The sequence below is a fragment of the Musa acuminata genome, chromosome BXJ3-9 (genome assembly GCF_036884655.1).
Source record: "Musa acuminata AAA Group cultivar baxijiao chromosome BXJ3-9, Cavendish_Baxijiao_AAA, whole genome shotgun sequence".
Classification (NCBI taxonomy): Eukaryota; Viridiplantae; Streptophyta; class Magnoliopsida; order Zingiberales; family Musaceae; genus Musa; species Musa acuminata.
In genome coordinates this window covers 47,825,880-47,848,859 of record NC_088357.1, presented here as the reverse complement: position 1 = coordinate 47,848,859, position 22,980 = coordinate 47,825,880, and the positions used below count along the sequence as shown (strand labels likewise).

Sequence of the window (22,980 nt, the reverse complement as noted above, 5' to 3'; positions counted from 1 at the left end):
TTTTTTTAAAAAAATTATGTTTTATTAAATAATATTTACATATTATGCTATTGTAAATTATATTTTATTATATAAAAAAAAATAAAATTAAAAAAAAATATTTTTGGTTTGGAATCGGAATCGAAATTAAAATCGAAATCGTAGTAGAATCAAAACCGAAATTATTAAATCAGATTTGAAATCGAAATGATATATAATCGATTTGAGTTTGATTTCAAATTTGATAAATTTGAATCGTCGATTTTCAAATCAAAGACTAATCAATGAGCAATATGTTCAGAAATTAGAAAAAATCGATGCATTTTAATTCATGGATTATTTTACATTGGATCTATGTGTCAAAAATCTCATATGATTTTGGAATCTAAGTTTTATCTTTAATATTATTTTTATATAAAAATATTAAGAAACATACGTAATTATCTCAATCAGATTGATTTGTCATAGGCTAATTACATATTACCCTTACAATTAACTACTTTTTGCATTACGATCCTTATAATATTTTTAAAAATTATATTACGATGATTAAAGAGATAATTTTATAAGATTAAAAATAAAATAAAATTATTTTATTGAAGTAACGGGATTAAATGTTTCACTTTCGTAAGTATAGAAATCTTAATATTTTTTTTTAAAAAAATAAATATTAAAAAATTAAAAATAACTAACTATTAATCTAATTACCATTGATCCGTTGTTAATTTAAATATAAAGAGACACTGCAATCTTTGCCTATGTATTATGATGCAACAGGAAGAGGTTCTCATGAAGCTTCCAAGTCACCATTTTATGGTTTCATAGCTCTACTTCTATCTGATTATGATTTTCCAAGCTTGGAGATCAAGCAAAGAGGTTGCTAAGGTTATTAAGATGAAAATTCTCCTTGCAGTGGCTATTAGTTTGTTCTCTATTCAATCAATATTCTTGGATGATAAAAAAATTTAATTATAGAAAAATCATCTTGTGAAGGAATAATAATAATAATAATAATAATAATAATACTAATAATAATAATAATAATAATAATAATAATAATGCTATGGATACCTTCTAGTAGACCTAAAAAATATAAGAAAAATTTTTGGACATGCACGCCAAGGATGTATATAAAGATTTATAGTTGAATAAGGTAGTTTAAATAATATTGTATTTGATCATACATGGAAAAATTTTGATCTGGTGTGTTAATCATGTAAAACTTACATCAATTATTTCTTGATTTATGTTTATTAATAATGATTTAAGTTATTATTTTGGGCTAATTATATATTATTATTATAGTTAAACATTTCTAAAATTCTGATCTCTATACTTAAAAAATTTATATTAGAATCTCCATAGTTATTAAAGTGAAGTATCTAGCTTCATTTATCCTAACATCGTTAGTTTTACTAACAGAAGTATTAAAATGATAAGTAAATAAGTAATTTTAATGTCCCAATTACGATTTCATTGGTGACAAACGATTGTCCTGTTGAAGACCGTGAGTGACTATTATAAAGAAGAAGGGAGAGCGATAACGAGAGGTGAGATAAAGAGAGAAGAGGAAGATAACGACACAAATACTGACACAGTTACCGAGCAACATTAACACAGATGCCGAATGACGCCAATATAAATGCAGAGCGATGAAAGGATTGCTCATCATCCACATTTGCATCGATACAGAGCAACACTGTCCTTCCTCGCATTGTTGTTGATGCTAACACAGATGCAGAACGACATCGCTTTGCATCTATATCAATGTTGATGCAAATGTCGAGTGGTCTTTTCACTGCTCTACATTTGTGTCGGTTCCGACGTAATTATCAAACGACACTAATGTAAATGCAGAGCGTCGACATATGCGTCATCCTCTTCCTCCTCTCTGTTTGTCTCACCTCTCATGATCGCACTTTCTCCTCTTCCATAATAGTCACCTACGGCCCCTAGTAGCATCGTCGTCTGCCATCATCGAATGCATAATTGAAACCTTGAAATTATCTTTTTGCCTATATTTTTTTGCTTCCATCGATAAAAGCCGATAATATTAGGGTAAATGAAGTTAGATCTTTCACTTTCATAATTATAGAGATTATAATATAAAATTTAAAGTCTAAGAATCGAGATACTAAAACGATCTAACTACATGAGATAATCTATAATCAGCCCTATTATTTTTTTTGATATTCTTTATGCACCAAATCCCCCCTTTTTTTAGAGAGCATGAGATTATAGGTTTTCTTAGATTAATTTCAATTTACAAGTTATATATCGAAGAAAAGAAAAAGCAATATAAGAAATAAAAAAAATATTTAATTCTAAAAGGTATATTTTGTTTCTAATTAATCATTCCAACAATAATAAATAGTATTTTATGGTAAATAACTTTTTTAGTCGTGGCCTCGGGGGCCGACGCGGCTTGGTTCGGGCCCGAATGCATGGGGATCCGGCGTAGCGTTCCTCGGGGCCGTCGGGGTGGCCGGTCGTGGTGATCTGGGTGTCTCGTCAGGGAGAGCTCCGCTGCAACGTTGGGGAAGAGGCAACCTCGCCTTTATTCCTGCACACAGGTCGGGTCGGAAGCTCCGCTCGACCCCTCCGACGATCGAGTCAGCGATGTGGAGTGGGAGCTTTTCTAGTGAAGAAGTCTCCCCCGTTCGTTTAGAACTCCGGGGTATTTATAGATGAGTTTGATGTTACCTGACGTGCCCTCCTGCCGAAGCAGGGCCGTACCTCTGATGGCGTCTGACGTCGTCGTGGGCGTTGCGTGGAGGGCCGAGCTTCCGCAGGGTATGACGAGCCTCGGTTGACGCCTTCTCCTGCCTCGGTCGATCGTGGGGGGTCAGACGATGAGATCGTCTGGGTACGGTGAGTGAGGGTGCACTTTAAGTTGGCATTAATGCCTGCTTCCTCGAGCAGTGCGTCCAGCTGGCGTGACTGACGTGGCGCGTTATCATTTTTGCCCTTATCAATATGTATAATTATATATTCTTTATTTTTTTTACGTAAAGGGTAAAGGATAAACAGTGAAGACGGTTTTAATCGTGGGATCTTGTCATGGTTTTCTAATAAAGAGTTTACTAGATAGATTAGCAAGTACATTCAAAAATATATCATCATGAAAAAAAGATAAAGATGATTAAGGCACTCATCCATCATAAGCAATCTTGAAATGTGACAAACCATCGTTAGCACATTAACATTCACAAGGGAAGTACGTCAATCTTGGTATTAGCACCACATCAAAAACTAAGTCATTGACCCACTTGGACGCCATGACATTTGTTTTGGGACGCCATGGCAAATATATATATATATATATATATATATATATATATATATATATATATATATATATATATATATATATATATATATATAATGTTCTTAGTGACAGAATATGCTTATCCATTTAATTTATCGGAGAAAAAGAGGAATTACTTGTACGGATCATCCACTAGCGATCAGCTTTAAATGTCGAGGAAACCAGCAGAACCAAAAGTTTCTCTTCCCCACCCTTCTTTCCAGACTGCAAGCAGCTGTTGTCACGATCTCCGGGTTGAATTCCCTTCTCCAAGAAAGCAGGCATGTTGATTGATTACTTGTTCCCGACACAAAACGAGAGAGAAAGGGAGGCCATTCCACGTATAGTCACGGGGAGGAGAAGGGAGCTCCCTCGTCCACGTACAGTCCCAGCGGCGCGGCATTTAAACTCCACTGCTAACCACCACCAGAAAGCTGCAACTTCTCTACCCACATTAATGGCGGGAAACCTCCTATTTATACGGCTCTCCCTCCGTAGCATTCTGCATGCATATGTTTTCTTCTGATCCTGCATTGGTTCGACACGAAATGGCGAAGCGGGCGTTGGTCCTTCTGATGGTTTTGGCGTGTGTTGCGAGTGGGAGTGGGAGAGAGGAAGGGAAGAAGTTGACAAGTTCGGAGAACCACTTGATTGACTCCGGCTCAGGGTGGAAGGGAGGGAGCCATGGTGTCTGGCCTGGGATTGGTGTTGGTGGTGGGCCGCTTAGCGATTGTGTTAGGAAAGGGAAACGGCATGGTGGCGGCGGCGGTGGAGTTGGTGGAGGGAGAGGGATCGGTGGAGGTGGCGGTGCAGGTGGTGGAGCCGGTGGAGGCATTGGCGGAGGCGGTGGAGTTGGTGGAGGGAGACGGATCGGTGGAGGTGGCGGTGCAGGTGGTGAAGCCGGTGGAGGCATTGGCGGCGGCGGTGGAGTTGGTGGAGGGAGAGGGATCGGTGGAGGTGGCGGTGCAGGTGGTGGAGCCGGTGGAGGCATTGGCGGAGGCGGTGGAGTTGGTGGAGGGAGAGGGATCGGTGGAGGTGGCGGTGCAGGTGGTGGAGCCGGTGGAGGCATTGGCGGAGGCGGTGGAGTTGGTGGAGGGAGAGGGATCGGTGGAGGTGGCGGTACAGGTGGTGGAGCCGGTGGAGGCATTGGCGGAGGCGGTGGAGTTGGTGGAGGGAGAGGGATCGGTGGAGGTGGCGGTGCAGGTGGTGAAGCCGGTGGAGGCATTGGCGGCGGCGGTGGAGTTGGTGGAGGGAGAGGGATCGGTGGAGGTGGCGGTGCAGGTGGTGGAGCCGGTGGAGGCATTGGCGGAGGCGGTGGAGTTGGTGGAGGGAGAGGGATCGGTGGAGGTGGCGGTGTAGGTGGTGGAGCCGGAGGAGGCATTGGCGGAGGCGGTGGAGTTGGTGGAGGTGGCGGTGTAGGTGGTGGAGCCGGTGGAGGCATTGGAGGAGGCGGTGGAGTTGGTGGTGGCATCGGTGGAGGTGGTGGAGCTGGTGGTGGCATCGGTGGAGGTGGTGGAGCTGGTGGTGGCATCGGTGGAGGTGGTGGAGCTGGTGGTGGCATCGGTGGGGGTGGTGGAGCTGGTGGAGGCATCGGCGGAGTTGGCGGTGGCATGGGCGGAGGTGGTGGAGCTGGCGGCGGCATGGGAGGAGATGGAGGAATTGGTGGTGGCATCGGTGGAGGTGGCGGGGCTGGTGGAGGCGGCGGAATTGGAGGAGGTGGTGGACTTGGCGGGGGCATCGGCGGAGGTGGTGGCTTCGGCGGAGGTGGTGTCGGTGGCGGGATCGGAGGAGGTGCTGGGGCTGGAGTTGGAATGGCGGGTGGTGGCGGCATTGGTGGAGGTGGTGGTGTTGGAGGAGGCATCGGTGGGGGTGGAGGTGTAGGCGGCGGGTTTGGAGGAGGTGCTGGGGCTGGAGTTGGAATTGCGGGGGGTGGCGGCATCGGTGGAGGTGGTGGTGGTGTTGGAGGAGGCATCGGTGGGGGTGGTGGTGTAGGCGGCGGGTTTGGAGGAGGTGCAGGGGCTGGAGTTGGAATTGCGGGTGGTGGCGGCATCAGTGGAGGTGGTGGTGATGTTGGAGGAGGCATCGGTGGGGGTGGTGGTGTAGGCGGCGGGTTTGGAGGAGGTGCTGGGGCTGGAGTTGGAATTGCGGGTGGTGGCGGCATTGGTGGAGGTGGTGGGTTTGGCGGAGGTGGCGGTATTAGTGGTGGCGCAGAAGGTGGACTAGGTGGAGGAGGTGGCTTTGGTGGTGGAGCTGGTGGCGGTTGGGGCATCGGCGGTGGTGCTGGCGGTGGATTCGGTGGTGACGGGGAAGCAGATGGCGCCTTTGGTGCCGGAGGTGGTGAAGGGGGCGGCGCAGGCGGTGGTTTTGGTGGGGGAGGTGGTTCAGGCGGTGGATTGGGCGGAGGTGGCAAAAAGCATCACCATGGGAAAATTGGTGGTGGGAAGGGCATCGGCGGTGGAGGCAGGTCAGTCGGAGGTGGTCCTGGCGGCTCGCTGGAGCAGGGAAAGCCTCATCAACTTGCGAAGCCTTGAGAGGAACAAAGGCGTCGTGCTAATTCACGTTGCTTTCGCACGTAGGATTTGGTTGCTTAATAAGGCTAGTCCACGTGGAGGAGGTATTAACTAAATGGTGTGTCGTGTGGTTTGTCTTCAGTACCGGCTTTGGTGGTTCATTGTTTCATTGCATCTGCTGCTATTGTTATATGTAAGCACTTTAAAGCCTATTTATTCTCTGCTTCCACTAACAACCGTCTGATGAGTGGATGAGTTAAAAATAATAAAATAAATGATTATATATATATATATATAATTTAAACATTAATACAAATTGGGACATCGTGTTCCAATTAGTTAACCTGTTTCTTCACTGTTCACAATATTAAAATTCCTTTTTCCTTTTCTTTTCAGATGAATAAATTCTTGCAACATAATCTGATACAGCAAAAATTTAGCTTGACTGTGTTTCTTGTGCACTGTGCTTTACCCGACCTCTGCTTGCCATTGCTATGTACGTTCTCCAGCCATGAGATTTCTTCTTTGTGGTGTTGGGGCTTCAAGAATTGCAAATCGGCATAACATGGAATAGCATAAAGCTGCAGGTTACTTGAACAATGGATTCCTAGAGATATCAATAAAACTGGAAATTTTTGATTTTCCAAGCCATTCTTTTTCTGCAGTTCATCAGACATCTCTATCCAGCTACAGTGTTCAATTGTCAGTCTGAAGTTTCTCTTTTTTTTTTTTTTCCTGTGAAGAAATGTCTTCCATGCCATTTCTGATAAGATGTCTTTTAAAAGAGAAGAGTAGGTATCTCACTTTGCCATAAACAAAACTTAGATGCATGGCTACTGAATCCGATGTAACATTTGCAGAAGAGCAAAACAAATGTCGGGGATAGAGCAAAAAAGAAAATTGGCATCCACAAAATCATAGCTAATTGGTTAAGGAACCAACAAGAGAAACCCTAACCAAGAGAAGGCAAAGTAAGACGTAAAAAATAAAGCTACCATATGTCCATAACTCTGATCATCAAAATACCAAACTGATTCGTTACATGACACACAAGGATAAAAAAAAAAAAATTGGAATCACCCGAAGAACATCAGAAAGAGAATAAGAGGATATGATCAGGTCATCTACAGGCATCCCAATATTTATTTTTGGAGTTCGGGAAACAGATATAGACCTATGCGGGGCTTCTCATGCAAAAAAAAAAGAAAAACAAACATTACCGTGCTGGTTGTTGATTGTAGTGGCTCTTCTCTTTCTTCTTTGCAGCAGCAAGCCTGGCACTCCTTGCAGCTGCCTCGACTGCAGCAGCTTTTGCAGCAGCATCCATCTCCTTGTTCGATTTTTTCTTCTTAGTGGAAGTCGCCTTCTTTAGCCTCTCCTTCACATCAACTGCAGATGTATCCTCCTCTTCAGGTTCAGCCACCACCTCACCTGAGTTCTTGTTATTATTGAGATCTGCGAGCTGTTCCTCTTGTTCTTTGGTGTCCTTGGAAGATTTTTCTTTTTTGGCCTTCTTCCTCTTTGAAGCTTTGCTTTCTGAAGGAGCACCAGTGTTTTCCTTTTTCTCTCCATCACCACTTTGCTCATGTTGTTTCTTGTCTGAACATATGATTGATCGAGGCCATTTTAGATGAAGATACACATTTTTTACAGGTAGAATACATAAGACTATATGTACCCACTAGAATACATAAGGCTATATGCATGTTAAATGAGAAAACAATAACGACAATATGTATATACATACATATATAAATACATATTTTATGCATGAAGTGATTGCATATATAATAAAACTGCCAATATATTATTCTGTAACAGGTAAAAGTGGTACCGTTTGTCTCATCTTGTGCAACATCACTATCTTTGCCAGAAATGCCAAGCTCATGTAGAAGTGCATCAAGTTCTGCCATTTCTTTTTTCTTAAGCTCCTTCTTTGACAGTTGCCGTTCTGCATCTTTGGGAGGTACCGGAACAGGTTTCTCCATTTTTGGTTCATTTGCAACAGCGACCTCAGTTTCATTTTCAGGTTCCTCCTCAACATCATCATCACCGATGTCGAGACCATCTTCCTCACTTTCACTTTCCTAAACAACTCCATACGATACAATAAATCTTGAAGGTCCAAAAACAATTTTTGGTATTGAACATTAAGCACAAGATCTTGAAGCATGGTGAAATCCAGCATACTTAAATCGAACTATGCACAAACTGTTATTGAACACTATGCACAAAGATACTCCTGAGACACTAAATTTATATCCAAACTTAAATCAAGCATCTGCACAAATGAGAATATAGGAGAATTTAGACCCAAACTAAAATTTTCATAGGAAACAAAATAAGTTTTAGTAAAAGGCCAAGTTCCTTTAGAGCAAGCAATGCAAATTAATCGGAAGGACAAGATGTATAATATTATATAAAAATTATTAATGAGTTTGTTAAAGCATAACTTTGACATGTTATGGAACAACTTATATGTAAATGATGCTCATATTAGAATAAGCAGTAGATCCAGTAAACAGTACTTGATCAAAGAAAGGAACTCAAAGTTTCATAAATACTACCTTGATAACAACTCCACAAAATTATGCTAAAAATTCTCATTCCTCAGAACAAATCATTCCTTACGTGCAAGGAGATAAGCCACATGGTAACTGAAGAACCAAAAAGAGAGAAAAAAAAACCACAATACTCATTCTGCTTGGAACATAAATCCGCTCAAATTAGGTTTGTACCTAGTTAATCTTAACACTGACAAGTATAGATTGAATTAGAACATCTTACAGGCACATGGATGAGCATTAATTTATAGATTGAGATACTATGGAAAATAACTTTGCAGTGAAATTAGTACACCATGAGAATTCTTGGTTAAAAAGGCTATAAAGGCACTGACGACCACAAGTCTCATTCAAGTAAGTTGTGATCAGTGTCAGGATATGAAAAGAAAAAGAATCATCTAAAGCATCAAAAGGTGAATACCAAAAATTTTGATACAATTCCATTATATCCAAGTAACTTGTTAAAATGGTAGAAATTGTGTAATTGCAAAAGAAAAGAACAACATTTTTCGACACACAACTAAACTGAACATGCATCATACTTCAGATAAAAATTAGAGCCACACATTCCATGAACCTAGAAATTTAATAAAGGTGCATGCGTGTGCACCTTGTTGTACCATGTTGAAGCGATGAATCATTATCTGAAAGAAGCCTAGTTATTACAATTAGGAATAAAATCAGAGGTTGAAAAACAGATGATTGTTAAATAATGTTCATATAGAACTACTTTATCAAAATTTGCACTAAGCATTAATACCACAATGAATGGGTCAACAACAGAGGTAAGGTTGTCCAACATTACAAATTGCTAAACATAAAATCTGCAGCATCTAAGGTGCGTGCCTGCGTGAATGAACACACATATAGGACATCAATATATTTTGACATGTTCACATACAAACAGAGGTACGGTTGCTCAAAAAAGACAAACAATAACAACAACAATAAAGCTGTAAGTCTCAACTAATTGTGACCGATTACATGGATATGTTGCCACCATTGAAATATGTAAAAAACCATATATTTAGTTGTTCGAAAAAGAATTTTCCAAAAAACTATCTGTCGTGATTGGAGATGCATGCTTCTATCATATGATACATGATTATGTATCATATAAAAACACTACTTGAGCATTAGAAATTTAGAACAGACTGAACAAGTCCAGTTATAAATCAAAATATCTGACAATGTCAACTAAAAAGAATCTGTTAGCAAACTAACAAAACTGTTAATGAAATTTAATATATCACACAACTCAAGTGGCTAGATAAGAAACATGGGATCTACATTTAATCAGAAAAAAACAAAAAGAATAAATTTGTGTGCTCAAGACAATAACACATGGAGTACATCATGCAGAAACAAAAGAACATACTAGCAGAATAGATACTAAAGCACATAGGCAACAAAAACTAAACCCGAGAAAGTTTTCAGTGGCAGTCAGTCTTCCATTAATTTAAGCAATACAATAGTATGTATTAAAAAACCTCAATAGGAATTCATAATTCAACCATATTTTATTGAACTATTGTGAAATTCATAATTCAAACAAACATACTGAACTAATCCAAAATCAAATTCATCAACAAATCACATCGTTAGGTTGAAGAAACCACTGCAGAGCCAGCAACTTCAAAATTAAATCAAAATATACAAACATTAATCATCAAACTATTTAGCCATAGACAAACAAGTATGTATGGCATACAAACCTCCTCGACTGCTGTCACAGCTTCCTTGTTCTGCTGTTGCTCCGACAAGCCCCAAACAGTCTGGGGTGGTGCTGTGGTCGCAAAGTAATCATCGTCATCATCAACGTCGGCCCAAGATTTCGCCGTCAGTGGCGTTGGTGCCCAAAACACCTGTGGCTCCGATTCCTTCGCCCCGCTCTTGGACGATCCCTTGCTCTTCAACTCCTTGTTCGATTTCTTTTTCTTCTTAAGAGTCTCGAGCGCTGCAAAAACGTTGGTGCTGCTAATTTTCAAAGGCCCATCGTCCCTCCTGCTTCCACCTCCAACCATCTCTCCCTATCGAAACGCCAAGACAGATCCAGCGTATCTTGATAAACCACCTCAATTCAACAAAGCCATCAAATGTCACTGATTCAACAGCCCCAAGCCTAGATTACCTGTTGCAAAACAAATCAATGAACAAATGATTTTGATGTACAAATTAACAAATGATTCGAACTTTAGCAGTAAGTTCTGATCGGATGGATCACAGAACCGAAATCTTTGGAGGGACTTCGAGGATCAAAACAGGAGAGCAAACCTTACTGTTCGAGGAAGAAAGGATCGGGAGAAGGTTGAAATTGCGAGAGCCGCCGATGGGTGATCAACTAAGAAAATCTACGATGTGAAGGTGAGAGAGAGGATTACGATAACCAAGTCCTAGGTTTCGGAAGGGAGCGGATCGATTTCTAGGGTTTCGAGGCTAGAGCTCGAGAGAGAGAGACAGAGGACGCGCAATGGGCGGAATGGCGCAGAGAGAGAGAGAGAGAGAGTGAGATTAGGGCAAACGGATAACGTCTTCGAACAATTATATATTAACCTCACGCTTTCGAAGTTGCCCTGTTCTCTTACCTGAGCTACGACCGGTAGATGCTCATACGGGTCCCACGAGACCGCATGTTTGTCACCAAAGAAAAAGCAGGTATTTTTCTAACGAACACTGCCTCATCGACGACAGGAGAGGAAGTTTCTTTATATTGTTAGCGAGGTACGAAGCGGTTAACAGACGCCACGCGGCGAGTGGCTGAAAACCAACGGCTCCGGTTCCCGGATGGCCTTGGAATGCCTTTACTTAACGTATTCCCGCGGTACATTTAAGCCATCACGTTCAGAATTGCCCAAGTGATGAACAGAGTTTGTTCTGCTAATAATCCATCGTTAATGATTATATATATATATATATATATATATACTTTTAATATAATAAAAAAATAAAAATTATATTATAAAACATATATGCTTATAAAGATGGATTTCTTATTATTGTTGCAAGATTATTTATTTAAAATCTCAATCAATTTAAGCTCATGTGATGTGGGAAAAATAATACTTGTACAGTCAATTGCCACGTCGACTATTCGTCACCTCAGTGACGGTCGAGTTGGGTTTCTGATCAGTGCTCATTTCTTTTCTTTTTTACGATCAATGAATAGAGCATATTGTCTCTCAGACCCGTAGATTCTTCAGGACATAAACGAGATTACAATTAGATTAATCTTTTATAAATAGATAATGTAAAAATATCTCATGATTTAAATAATTTTAATTAAATTCATGACATTTTATATCAACACACGGTGAAGGGTGTGAGAACCATGACGGTTGTTCCACCTACCATGCGCTTTAGGACCGTCCTGTTTAAAGCACTCGTGGTTCTCTCTCTGCAACCTAACACCAAAAAGAGATATTAGCTGTTGAATTTTAAATATAACGAATTAAAATTAATTTTTTTTAAATAGAAAAAGCTTTTTTCCTTTTTTGGGTTCGTTTTTCTCATTCATTTTTGTGTGGTTGCATGCAGCTGCAGCAGAGGAAACGCGTCCGTCCTTCTTACGTGTGGCTCAAAGATGACCACACACCTTATTTGGCACCGAGATGTGGTGGCCCACCAGTATAAAGCGCTGGATTCCTCCAACATGCATCAGTCTGTGGGTCTCCCTCTGGCTCTCCCCACTCGCCGCATGAAACTGTCAATTAGTTGAAGTCAAACCAAACTTACAATAGAATATATTATGTTGCTTAATCGAAGTGAGTAGGGGTTTTAATTTTTGCTTGTATGATGTAATCGAGGCTTAAACATCTAATTCAGGAAAATCATCGTGAAATAAAATAAAAAAAGTCAACCAAGAAGGTAAGTCAAAGGAAGATAACCAGACGTACAAAATAGAATTATTTGGTTTTACATGAAAAAGGATAAAATTTATGTCAGATTTTGATTACTCCGTAAAAGGAAACAAGAGCTGAAAAAGTATTCTGTCTCGCTCTCTGCACCGGGCGGTGAAACCACACCCGTCGCCCACGGCATCCATTTAGTCTCTAACGGTGTGCTCACTAATTTCCGTAAATACCCCCATCTCAATGCATTTATTTTCACTTGTCTTTCCTCTTTTGTCTCACTCTCATGTATATTATAGTCTTTTTGGTCAGTTTGACAGTCAACGACGTCCAGAAGCATCGCTTCCTGATAAATCAAAACTGGCGTCTAAAACCATTTGGGTGGACTAGATGGGTTCCGACGATGTAATGAACGGCAGATTAAGAAGTCGCATAAAAGATAGCATGTGCGGAAGCGTGAACGTATCATCCACGGTACGGTCCTATGCGGGGGCGACGTTGGAGGAAAGATAGGGGTTATAAGTATCGCCCACTTCGCTCTCCGCTCGTATGACCGGAGGCTTCGGGAGAGGGACACTGCGAGGAGGAGAAAGGAAACATCAGAGAGGTCTCTCGCCTAGATAGAAGCCGAAACCCGACACCAGGAGAAACTTGGAGAGACGAGGGCGAGAGAGGAAACTCGCTGTGGATCGGCGACCGAGGTTGGAACTTCGATTTGCTCTTCGTCCTTTGAAGGTACCAATCGCCGGCCGGATCCGTCTTTTTCTGATCTCCATTTCTGTTGTTTCCTATCTCCATTTGGATATCGTTTGGTGTTATTATGGCTGCCGATGGTTCTGTTGCTGATTCTTGTCGTTATCGTGTTTGGGGTTAAGTGGGATCTGACTAAAAATTCGAAGGGCTTTTCACACTGTTGTTGTCGTCGTCGTCGTCACATCGTTCTCTTTCCGAACAACATTTTGTTTGTTGATGTTCCAGCTTAGCTTGTCATCGTTATCGGGGGCTTCTGTAGTTTTTAGGGAGCTTTTTGTAGGATTGACCGCACGAGAGCTTTTCTGAATCGATTTTTTTTGGGGGCTTAAATGGAGTGTTTGTTTGAGGTAGGGATTTGTCAGTCTTAAAAGAGCAAATATAATGTTGGGATCTCTTGATATCTGATCATGGAGATAATGAAGGCGTTTGCTTAATTTTGTTTGTTTGTTTGTTCCAATGTGTAACTAAACTTGGTTGTTTCATTGTGCCTTCATGTTTTTTACTGTGGTTATATGAAGTTATTTACCGATGCCAAGGAAGAATGTGTCATTTTAGATATACTGTTTGGTGTTCATCACTAAATAATAGAGAATATTTGATAAAAATCATGTGTTTTGATAATTTTGAGAAAGATAGTTTATTATGAGCTGATTTTATAGAACTGCTAGTCTCCGCGTAGAACTTGACTTTGTCACGATTTTGACAAAACAAGTGTGCTTTTGGTCCTACTAACAGTCATTTGCGGTCTATAATTGACAGTATGGTTGCATCCGTGGCGGCGGCCTTCTTCCCTGTTCCATCTTCCTCTTCCACTGTCTTAGCTCAAGCATCGAAGAGCATTGGTGATGGCCCTCGAAGTTTGGGCATTCAGGGTATCGTTGCCAAACCTAATTCATCCTCAGGCGCAATGGAGATTAAGGCGCAAGCACAAACCCTTCCTAAGATCAATGGTACAAAGGTTGACCTGAAAACCAAAGAGCATAAGGCTGATGAAGAAGAAGTTGCTTCAGTCCCAAGGACATTCTACAACCAATTGCCTGACTGGAGCTTTCTGTTTGCTGCCATAACAACCATTTTCTTAGCAGCTGAGAAGCAGTTGACGCTGCTTGATTGGAAGCCCAAGCGACCTGATATGCTTGCTGATGCATTTGGGCTTGGCAAGATTGTTCAGGATGGGATGGTTTTCAGGCAGAACTTTTCCATTAGGTCATATGAGATAGGGGCAGATCGAACAGCTTCTATAGAAACTTTAATGAATCACTTACAGGTACGTAAAAAATTCCTGCTGTGAACACTGTGGACGCCTTCACCCTTCATCATTCACACCATTACATCCTTGCAGGAAACAGCACTTAACCATGTAAGGAGTGTTGGTCTACTGGGTGATGGATTTGGTTCGACACCTGAGATGAGTAAGAATAACTTGATTTGGGTTGTCACGAAGATGCAGATTGTCGTAGAACAGTATCCTTCCTGGTAAAACAATTATTCATGTTCTTGAACAAAGTACTAGTAAAATTTACAATTCTTTTCTTATCACTGGTCAGGTTGAATGTTTTGAGAAATTCTGTAATTGTACAAATAAATATATGGTCCTGCACTCAGCTCGCTGTTAATTTTTCCAATTTTCTGATATTCTATATATACCCTAGAATAAGTCATTAAACAACTTTGTTCGTTTTTTAAGCTTTGTCTAATATGGTCTGTGACTAAGATGAAGTTATCTGTTGTAGATGCAGGTAAAATGCTATTTAAAAAAATGAAACTTTTTTTTTTTTATTGTTAGACAAAATAGTAATGCTTATTGTCAATGGTGTTATAAGCCATAACTAGGATCTTGATGCAGTTTTGGCACGTTAGATGCTTTGTTCTCTGTTGTCACTGGATAAGCTGTTAAGTTTTGGCTATTCTGAATTTATGCAGATACTGGACAGGTCACTGATGGGATCCACAACTATATAGTTTATGCTTCGTGAAACTTGTTATGTTTTGAATGCTAGTACATCTCTGAATTCCACCAGCATGATTTTGCTAAGTTGCTCAAACTTTGCCATTGGTCAACAAGAAGGTGCTCATTATGGGTTGTCCTTACACCAAAAAAAGTAAAGATATGGATTTGTCTAGTCATGACCACAATCTTGATAGATACTGGACTTGGAACTTCTGTACCTTCTTGACCTAGTTGCTTTAGTCAAATTCATAGCCTTGACTTTCGGTGTTTTCTTGTAGAACATGTCATCTGCTGTTAACTTTCTATTTTTCTTGTCAAAACAGTTGATTCTAAGCTGTTAATTTCAATTTGTATCTTCAATTTGTCCAGGGGAGATATTGTTGAAGTAGACACATGGGTTGGTGCTTCTGGGAGAAATGGGATGCGCCGAGATTGGTATGTTCGTGACTATCGGACAGGTCAAACTATACTGAGAGCCAGCAGGTTGGTGCTAGTCTTTCCTTACGTTTGACATTCAATCTGGGAGTGAATCGAGGATTGATTATCTGAACAGAATCACATCTACCTGCATTTTCATTCTTGTTTGTCAATGTCATGCCACCTATTATTATCTAAATCTTTTCCACTTTGGTCATCACATGCAGCGTCTGGGTAATGATGAACAAACACAGTAGACGTTTGTCCAAAATGCCAGAGGAAGTTAGAGCAGAGATAGAGCCTTATTTTATGGTGAAAGCTCCTATTGTGGAAGAGGATAAAAGAAAGCTACCAAAGCTTGAAGATGGTACTGCCAATCATGTCCGAAGGGGTTTGACTGTAAGCTTTAGATCTACATGTTCACCACTTATTATTGCAAATTTTCCATTTTCATGTTGATACTTGATACTATAAATCTACACCTTTTTTTGCAGCCTCGATGGGCCGATTTGGATGTCAATCAACATGTGAATAATGTCAAGTATATTGGCTGGATTCTTGAGGTGATTTTAGTTCCCTATGAACTCAAATTTCCTGATTTTTTTTAAACAAAAAATTTCCACTTGAAGTTTATGCAATTCATATGAGAAATTGGGAAGTCAATGTTGCTGTTACCACACAAATGATATGGTCCTGGAAATACAAAATAGACATGAAATCAATTAACTTGGGATCATTTTCCTTTAGTTAATTGCCTTTAACATTTGATAGATTGACAATGATCAGATCGTTAATTTGAATTCATAGCCCTTAATTCTTTTATTCATTTGCTTGTTGTGGTTGTTAAAAATGATTTGAAATGATCAAATAACTCAAGTAATGTTTAAGGAATATGATAACCATACATTAAAAAGTTGTCTTGCAAATTCTCTCTGTTGCTCATGCTGGTGGTTATATTAAGTCCTCCATCAGGGAGATGCTTGATGCTATAGACATAGCTATGAAGATCTGTCTACGTGGTATTGATCCTTACTCCATGCTGCATCATCCTGTTCCTTCACCACTCATCATTGTTATATAGTCTGAGATATCTTCAAAACCGTAAACAATAAATTACTTGACCTTGTACTAATTTGCTTTGGTGAAGACAATGTCACTTTCTACAATTTATGGAGCCTCTTCTGAATTGTTTAATGCCTCAACTTTTTTGATGGAAAGACTGATGAGTTGGCACATGGCTTCTGGCCCTTGGATCTTTGATGGTTGTTGTCTTTGTGGTTTGTGCTGTCCTGCCTGAACATTCCCTTCCAGCATTGTTGTCACTGCAAGTATTGACCAGTTTATTATTCTTGTTCATGAAACAAGCTGTATTATTACATTGCATTTAGTGAACCTGTTGCAGGTAGGGGATGATATGATTGATAATTTTTAACGGTGGCCTCATCCTTCTTTTGCCTTTTATTACAGAGTGCTCCCATCTCAATTCTTGAGAACCATCAGCTTGCCAGCATGACTCTGGAATACAGGAGGGAATGTGGGAGGGATAGCGTCTTGCAATCCCTCACCGCTGTATCCACTAGCCCTGATGGCATACAGGGCGATGGCATCGAGTGCCAGCATCTGCTGCGGCTGGAATGTGGGGCTGAGATTGTGAGAGGACGCACAGAGTGGAAGCCGAAGCACAAGCACGCCAATGGTCCTGGAAACATGGGGGCCAATTCCAGTTTGTAGTTCATGCAAGTATGCTGCAGTTAGTAAGAAATTACATTTCATTCTCAGTTGGGGCAGGCTGGTGATGGGTGGTCATATCTTCATTCGGTTAATATCTTCCTCAACTGTACAGAGTCGTCGGTGATGTCTTCTTCTTCCGATTCACTTTAAAGGCTTCACTTATATACTTGCAGTTCATTTATGCTTGCCATTTTAGTAATTGACATGATCTTTGATCGCTTTCTGTAAATTCATTGCCTTGTTACGGTGCTGTTTGACTACGCTGCGATCAAATTGTCATTGTAATAGACCTACCAATTCGCCTGTTAATTTGCATTATACTGTTGCCGTGACTAAATGGTGAAAAGGTGGATACTGTTTGTGCACAGATCTCCTCCTCGTTTGTCTACTCTTTGTGTCTTGATTGGCCATCTTTTTTTGTCTGAGCCTTTTTCTGACAGTTGTTCTTATGCTTGGCTGTGGATCATGTGTCCAGAATAGAGCTGCATGTCCTGTTTATATATCATTGGCTAGCCGGCTCCCACCGCGTAGATGGCGTCGGTCGTGTTTTGGAGGACTCGTCGATGATGTAGCTGCCGTCGAGGTCGAGGTCCTTGGCTGACTTAATGATCGTCGATTGGATGGCCGAAGGCGGCCAATTCGAGTGCTACTTATTTACGAGCGCCATGATTCCGGCCACTTGAGGTGTCACCATCGCACCATGGAGGTGGAGGTGCCGCTATGGAAGTTGAAGGTCGATCCCGATATCTCCGTCGTATGGGGCCCGACCTTGAATGGCAATGCGGCTAGAATGTTCATGCCAGGGGTGAGGCGTCCGGCTTTAGAATACCGCTGAAGCATGGATAATATGTCGACCTCATCTTTGATAGATCGGTCGGTGGCGTCCAATATGTCGTAGTCATGGCAGTCATCCATGAAGCACACGTTATCGATGGACGGATCTGCTCTGGGCGCCATAAACCATGATCGATGGCGGAATATTTCGTGCCTTCTCGAAATGCCCCTCGCCCCCGAACGATCTTAAGGTTGCACTTAACCACTTGAGTCATCCCTTAGCGTCGGGCCGAGATGATTATTTATCTCCCGATTGTTAAGCCTTGATCTTTAATGTTTTTAATATCAATTGTAGAAAAAAAAATATTTTCAAGACATAAATGATATAAGCTAAGAAAAGAAAGCTTAATTATTTTAAAAAGACTATACTAACTTGATAGACTTCCAAAATGAGATATCAATCTATGGAAGTAATAGACTAATTGAGTAGCCAAGCCCGATGAGATATAACAAAACAAAGACACGAGAACTAAGTCAGGTAGACAAATCTGATGACTCAATGAAGACCAACATGAGGCGATAAGACGAGGGACTAAGGATCAGGATGAGATGCGAGTCCAGGTTAACATTAAAGGGGACCTGAGTAGTTATCAGAATATTTTGGTTTTCAAAGTACTCAATGAACATATCATCTTCGATCTCTATCCTAGGGTACCTCTATTTGAAACAGACTAAGGCGATATAGTATCTGTACTAATACAAGGTGACCCACGACCTCTTTATACATTTTAAAAACTTGACGAAGGCCTTGTAGTCGATGATCACCTTCTCTTGATATCTCGGTATCATGGTCATCTCAACCTCCAACGTATCCTTTAGAGCTTCTAGCTTATTGCCCAAGCTTTGAATATGCTCATTCAAAGTTCGATCACACTCATGACCTACTCTTTGGCCATGACAACTTGCTCAATAAGCTTAGAGTTGTAAGTCCTCATTAAGTCTAGCTTTTGGATAAGTTGTAGCAGCTTGTCCGTTATACTTCAAGCTTAGAAGTGTAAGTCCTCATCAAGTCCAACTCGACAACTTGCTCCACACCCATGCTCCAAACCATCTTCAATTGTTTAACCTGATTAGCGAGGCACTGCTCGACCTCTTGTAGCTACATTGCCAGCTCAACTCTCTGAGCTTTTGCTTCGCCAATAAGTGCTAGGTCACCCCTCTCCCTCTTCAACCCCTCCATCTCCTCCTAAAGATTATTGATCATAAGGAACCACTTATTAATCACAAAGCTAGCATCTCATACACAATCGAGAAGGGTTGTGACATAATGATGATACTACAAATCAAAGACAAAGGAGTTTATAATGATATAACAAGGTACTAAGGGGGTTATCCATAACTTAGCTTACCAGCATTTCAATATGATAACTTATGTTAAGCAAAACCTTTGAGGGGGAATGGTAAATATGCTTTGCCATCATCAAGAATAAGGACCATCAATAGTGTTGCTCCATGGCTCTAGCATTGATTTATATTATCTGTCTTTCTTACGGACCCTCTCATCTTGGTTGCAGTGGCACATCTAGAATTGAGTTTGATAGATTGACTGTTTTTAGCAGTGTGAAGAGTAAGGACTTTCCTTTGCACATGTTAGACACTATCCTTTGCCTCTCTCTTCTTCTTCCCGAGGAGGACTTTAAGCTCTGGGGAGTCTTTAAAAATGTTGGTGCCTCAAGGGTAAGAGGCACTTTGTTTGGTTCATTTTTAAGAATTTGCTTTATCTTATGTTCCTCGACTCACTGAGGACATGACACATTTTTCATAATCTTCTTTTTCCTTGATTGATAGACGATGGAAGGATGGTCGGACTGGGTCGAGGTTGACACCTCGGGGGACGGCTCATGATCAAATGGGGGAGGAGCTGAAGAAGCCATTATTGTGCCCAAAGAGGAACCAGTTCCCTTCTCCTTAAGGCTCAAAGATTTATACCTATAGAAGATCGAAGTTAGATACCACTTGTTGGGAAAAACCTGTTAAAGCGAAATATTCTTTTCTCTCTTTGTGTATCAAAATGGGTTCCTCATCAAAAATACCAACTTGATATCCAAATGAAAATATTAACCAGCACAGCATAAACAATAGAGCAAAAAACAATCACACAGTGAGACCAAATATTTTTAACGTGGAAAACCCAATATGGGAAAAACCACGGGACCGTAGTCCACCTCAAACTTTCACTATCAATAGTAATGATAACAGGTTTACAATCGGTCTTCTCTAGAATAATCAGAGGATCACAATAATATCAAGATCATATATCTCCTCGTAAGAGAATTTTAGATCTCACAAAGTAGATATAGCAGGAAAGTACCTTAGAGAGGGTAAATTGTAGATCAACACCATTAGGATTGTAGAGTTTGCTATAAGGATGCTCCACATAAAATTTGGGCCAAAACTGAGAAAGTTTTGCCACCGATCGTCAAATAGAAAACTCTAAAACTTTATTTTCTCTCTCTATTTCTCTCTCTCTTCTTTTTTCTGTGTGTCGTCGCTTAAGGAGCCAAGCCAAGACCTGTCTTGATTAATCAATACTCGTCCATCTTCCTAATAGCCTTAGAAAAAAATAGTACATCTTTTAATCAGAGCACTTGATCTGTCTTCTTATATGATAGGAGAGGAAGTGTGTTATCTATAAAGCATGTGGACCAAACGAGATTGAACCTCTAATCCCGACTTATATCTATGAGGAAAAAGTGCTCCTTCCAATCCTTATTATTAGAAGGGACACTACTAACCATAAAGCCCTTACAAGTAGCTAGATAGTAATTATCTTTTATCTTATATAGCCCAAAACAAATAGCAGAGAGTTTATGAGTCAGGGTAATACTGACATGGTAGTACTTCATATAAATACTACCAAATATCGTGGGTAACATTTGTGAGTGATATCCTCCACTTTTGTAATCATTGGGTAGAGAGGAAAGCGAAGTCCTGTCTCTAGAGAATTAGAAGATAAATAAAAAAATATAAACATTGAGTCATATAGACAGTGACTCGATCGAGAGACTTGCAGCTCAAACTCAATTGGGATAGGATATCTGATCTGCAAGTGATTCAGGAGTTGTATGCTCATTACTGAGTCTCAATCATGTGTGCTTTTTATTGATTCTAAATCCTAAAGAATTCTCGGGTTTATCGGGAGCTATTCTTTTGACAAATGAGAGGTTGGAACTACCTCCACCCTTAGGTTATCTGAGGATGGAATACAAACATCCTTGATCATTCGATAGCTATGAGATTCGGAGGATCTTATACGAGAAAGAAAAGACATTCTGACTTGTAAAAGTGGAAGAAGTTCTTTGGGATCAAGGTTTTGGAAGGCCAAGGTACTAAAGATTTCGATGTGCTTGAAGGATGAGACACCCGAGAATCGACCCACCTTAAGAAGAGGACTAAGAACCAACTCACATTGAAGAAAAGAGTCAATGCTAAGAAGAAAAAGAAGCTCCTAAAGGAGACCTTAGATGCTCAAATGAGAGAATGAACCTCACCCCCATGGCTAACAGGGATTTATAGGGAGAAGATTAATCTCTCTCCTCTTATATTGAAAACAAGTGTCCCTTTGGTCGAGTCTGAAGAGACACTAATTGATGAAGGATCATATTGAAAAGTACAAAAGTGATCGATGTGTGAAGAACACCTCAAAAGAAACCTATCATGGTAGGAGGCATAAGGTAAAATATGCACGAGGCATAAGAGAGAAGAAATCGTGTAGGAAAAAACCCACCATAGTGAGAAGCACGAGGTAATATGTGCTCGAGATACATGAGTTAGCAAAACTCGACCTATGTAGAAAAAAATCTATTACAGCGGAAGGCACAAAACAAAATATACTTGAGGCATGTGAGTTAAGAAAACTCATCCCATCTAAAGATACCACTCAAAGGCATAGTTCAAATTAGGTTGGGAAAGCCCAACCCACCTAAAGCGAGCTTTACCCGAGATATAAAGGTCGGGAAAACCCGACTCCCTCAAAGTTAGTCGGAAGTGGAGGGGTCGGGCATTGACCCCCTTTCCACTTGAGGTGGATGCGTTGGGTACTGATCCATTTTGTGCCCTAATGTCACGGACAAATTTCTAAATATGATGTTTGATGTAATGCTTATGGATGTCAGTGTCTTTCGGTATGTTCATGCTTTGTACAACAGGTAGAGGGACGACCGAAGGCTTAATAGTCCCATTTTAGTTAGGTTGGTGGCCGCTTTAGGCTTGTAAATAAAGGTTGTGTCATGTGGACACATGTGAGAGATTTTTTATCTATAATAGACTATTTTACCCTTTGTTATGCAATTGTTCAGAGCTTGTAAAGTCTGTTTATAATTTGCATTGTCTATGAAGTGTTTTCGGAGATGTTTGCTTGTGGATCCCGAGTAAGGTGTTTTCTCTATCCTGTTCTCTCTTTTGTGGGTCCTAAAGGACCATGGGAGGCTTCAGGGAGGCTGACCTTTGCGGACAGACACGTAAGGGTGCCGCACGACTTAGGCAAAACCAGCTAAGTCCATGATAGATGGTATCAGAGTGGGACAAGTACTCATAGAAACACTTAGCATGCAAACGTGGAGGACCTAGCGGGGCTGCGTTGAGGGCAATCAGCACACGCGCGACCATTTGGGGAAAACGGGCATGGAGATGTAAGGAAAAGGAGTCGCTTGGAGGAGCAGGCATTTGAGATTGGCATTCAGAGGAATGGCTAACCCTTTACGCAAGAGGCACCACAAGAACAAACAAGCTTGGAAGAATGCAGAGCGCATAAAGGTTGGGATGGCTGAGTTTGAGCTACGGCTCAACGCTGACAACCGTACTTGATGGTGCTCAAGGCAAGCGAGGCGCTTGGTAAAGGATGAGACCATCCAAGGTGGAATGAGTTGCTCAGCGACCGAAAGAGTTGTGCAAAGCTCACAAAGGTGAAGGGAATTACTAACTCAAAGAATTTGGTACTCATGCATGGGCTTGTATGTGGACGATGGAATGTTCGCGGCCATCCCAATGCGATCGAAACTCGACGCCATAAAGCATTGAAACTTTCTCTTCGGCATGTGAAGGATACGTCCGTAGGAGGTTGAAGTGTGCAATGAGTTCAGCATAT

The 22,980-nt window shown here is 40.9% G+C and overlaps 3 protein-coding genes across 5 annotated transcripts; 2 read left to right on the top strand and 1 right to left on the bottom strand.

Moving 5' to 3' along the window:
• The first annotated feature begins 3,834 nt into the window (after nucleotides 1-3,834).
• LOC135649129 (glycine-rich cell wall structural protein 1-like) lies at nucleotides 3,835-5,817 on the top strand. Its single transcript, XM_065167237.1, has one exon. The coding sequence runs from the start codon at nucleotides 3,835-3,837 to the stop codon at nucleotides 5,815-5,817; it is 1,983 nt and encodes a 660-aa protein (XP_065023309.1).
• A 958-nt stretch (nucleotides 5,818-6,775) lies between these two features.
• LOC135650099 (uncharacterized) lies at nucleotides 6,776-10,873 on the bottom strand. Of its 3 annotated transcripts, none has more exons than XM_065169232.1 (4): nucleotides 10,635-10,873; nucleotides 10,076-10,491; nucleotides 7,631-7,883; nucleotides 6,776-7,395 (listed from the first exon to the last, which is right to left on the bottom strand). In XM_065169232.1, the coding sequence occupies exons 2-4, from the start codon at nucleotides 10,382-10,384 to the stop codon at nucleotides 7,013-7,015; spliced, it is 945 nt and encodes a 314-aa protein (XP_065025304.1). In that variant the 5' UTR covers nucleotides 10,385-10,491; nucleotides 10,635-10,873; the 3' UTR covers nucleotides 6,776-7,012. The 3 variants fall into 3 exon arrangements, with proteins under 3 accessions (XP_065025304.1, XP_065025306.1, XP_065025305.1); XM_065169234.1 differs by having other exon boundaries at nucleotides 10,076-10,390; nucleotides 10,635-10,860; XM_065169233.1 differs by having other exon boundaries at nucleotides 10,640-10,859.
• Nucleotides 10,874-12,767: 1,894 nt separating this feature from the next.
• LOC135648896 (palmitoyl-acyl carrier protein thioesterase, chloroplastic-like) lies at nucleotides 12,768-17,448 on the top strand. The gene is made up of 7 exons (XM_065166907.1): nucleotides 12,768-12,943; nucleotides 13,721-14,228; nucleotides 14,304-14,437; nucleotides 15,282-15,395; nucleotides 15,557-15,728; nucleotides 15,824-15,892; nucleotides 16,797-17,448. The coding sequence occupies exons 2-7, from the start codon at nucleotides 13,722-13,724 to the stop codon at nucleotides 17,058-17,060; spliced, it is 1,260 nt and encodes a 419-aa protein (XP_065022979.1). The 5' UTR covers nucleotides 12,768-12,943; nucleotide 13,721; the 3' UTR covers nucleotides 17,061-17,448.
• Nucleotides 17,449-22,980: the final 5,532 nt, after the last annotated feature.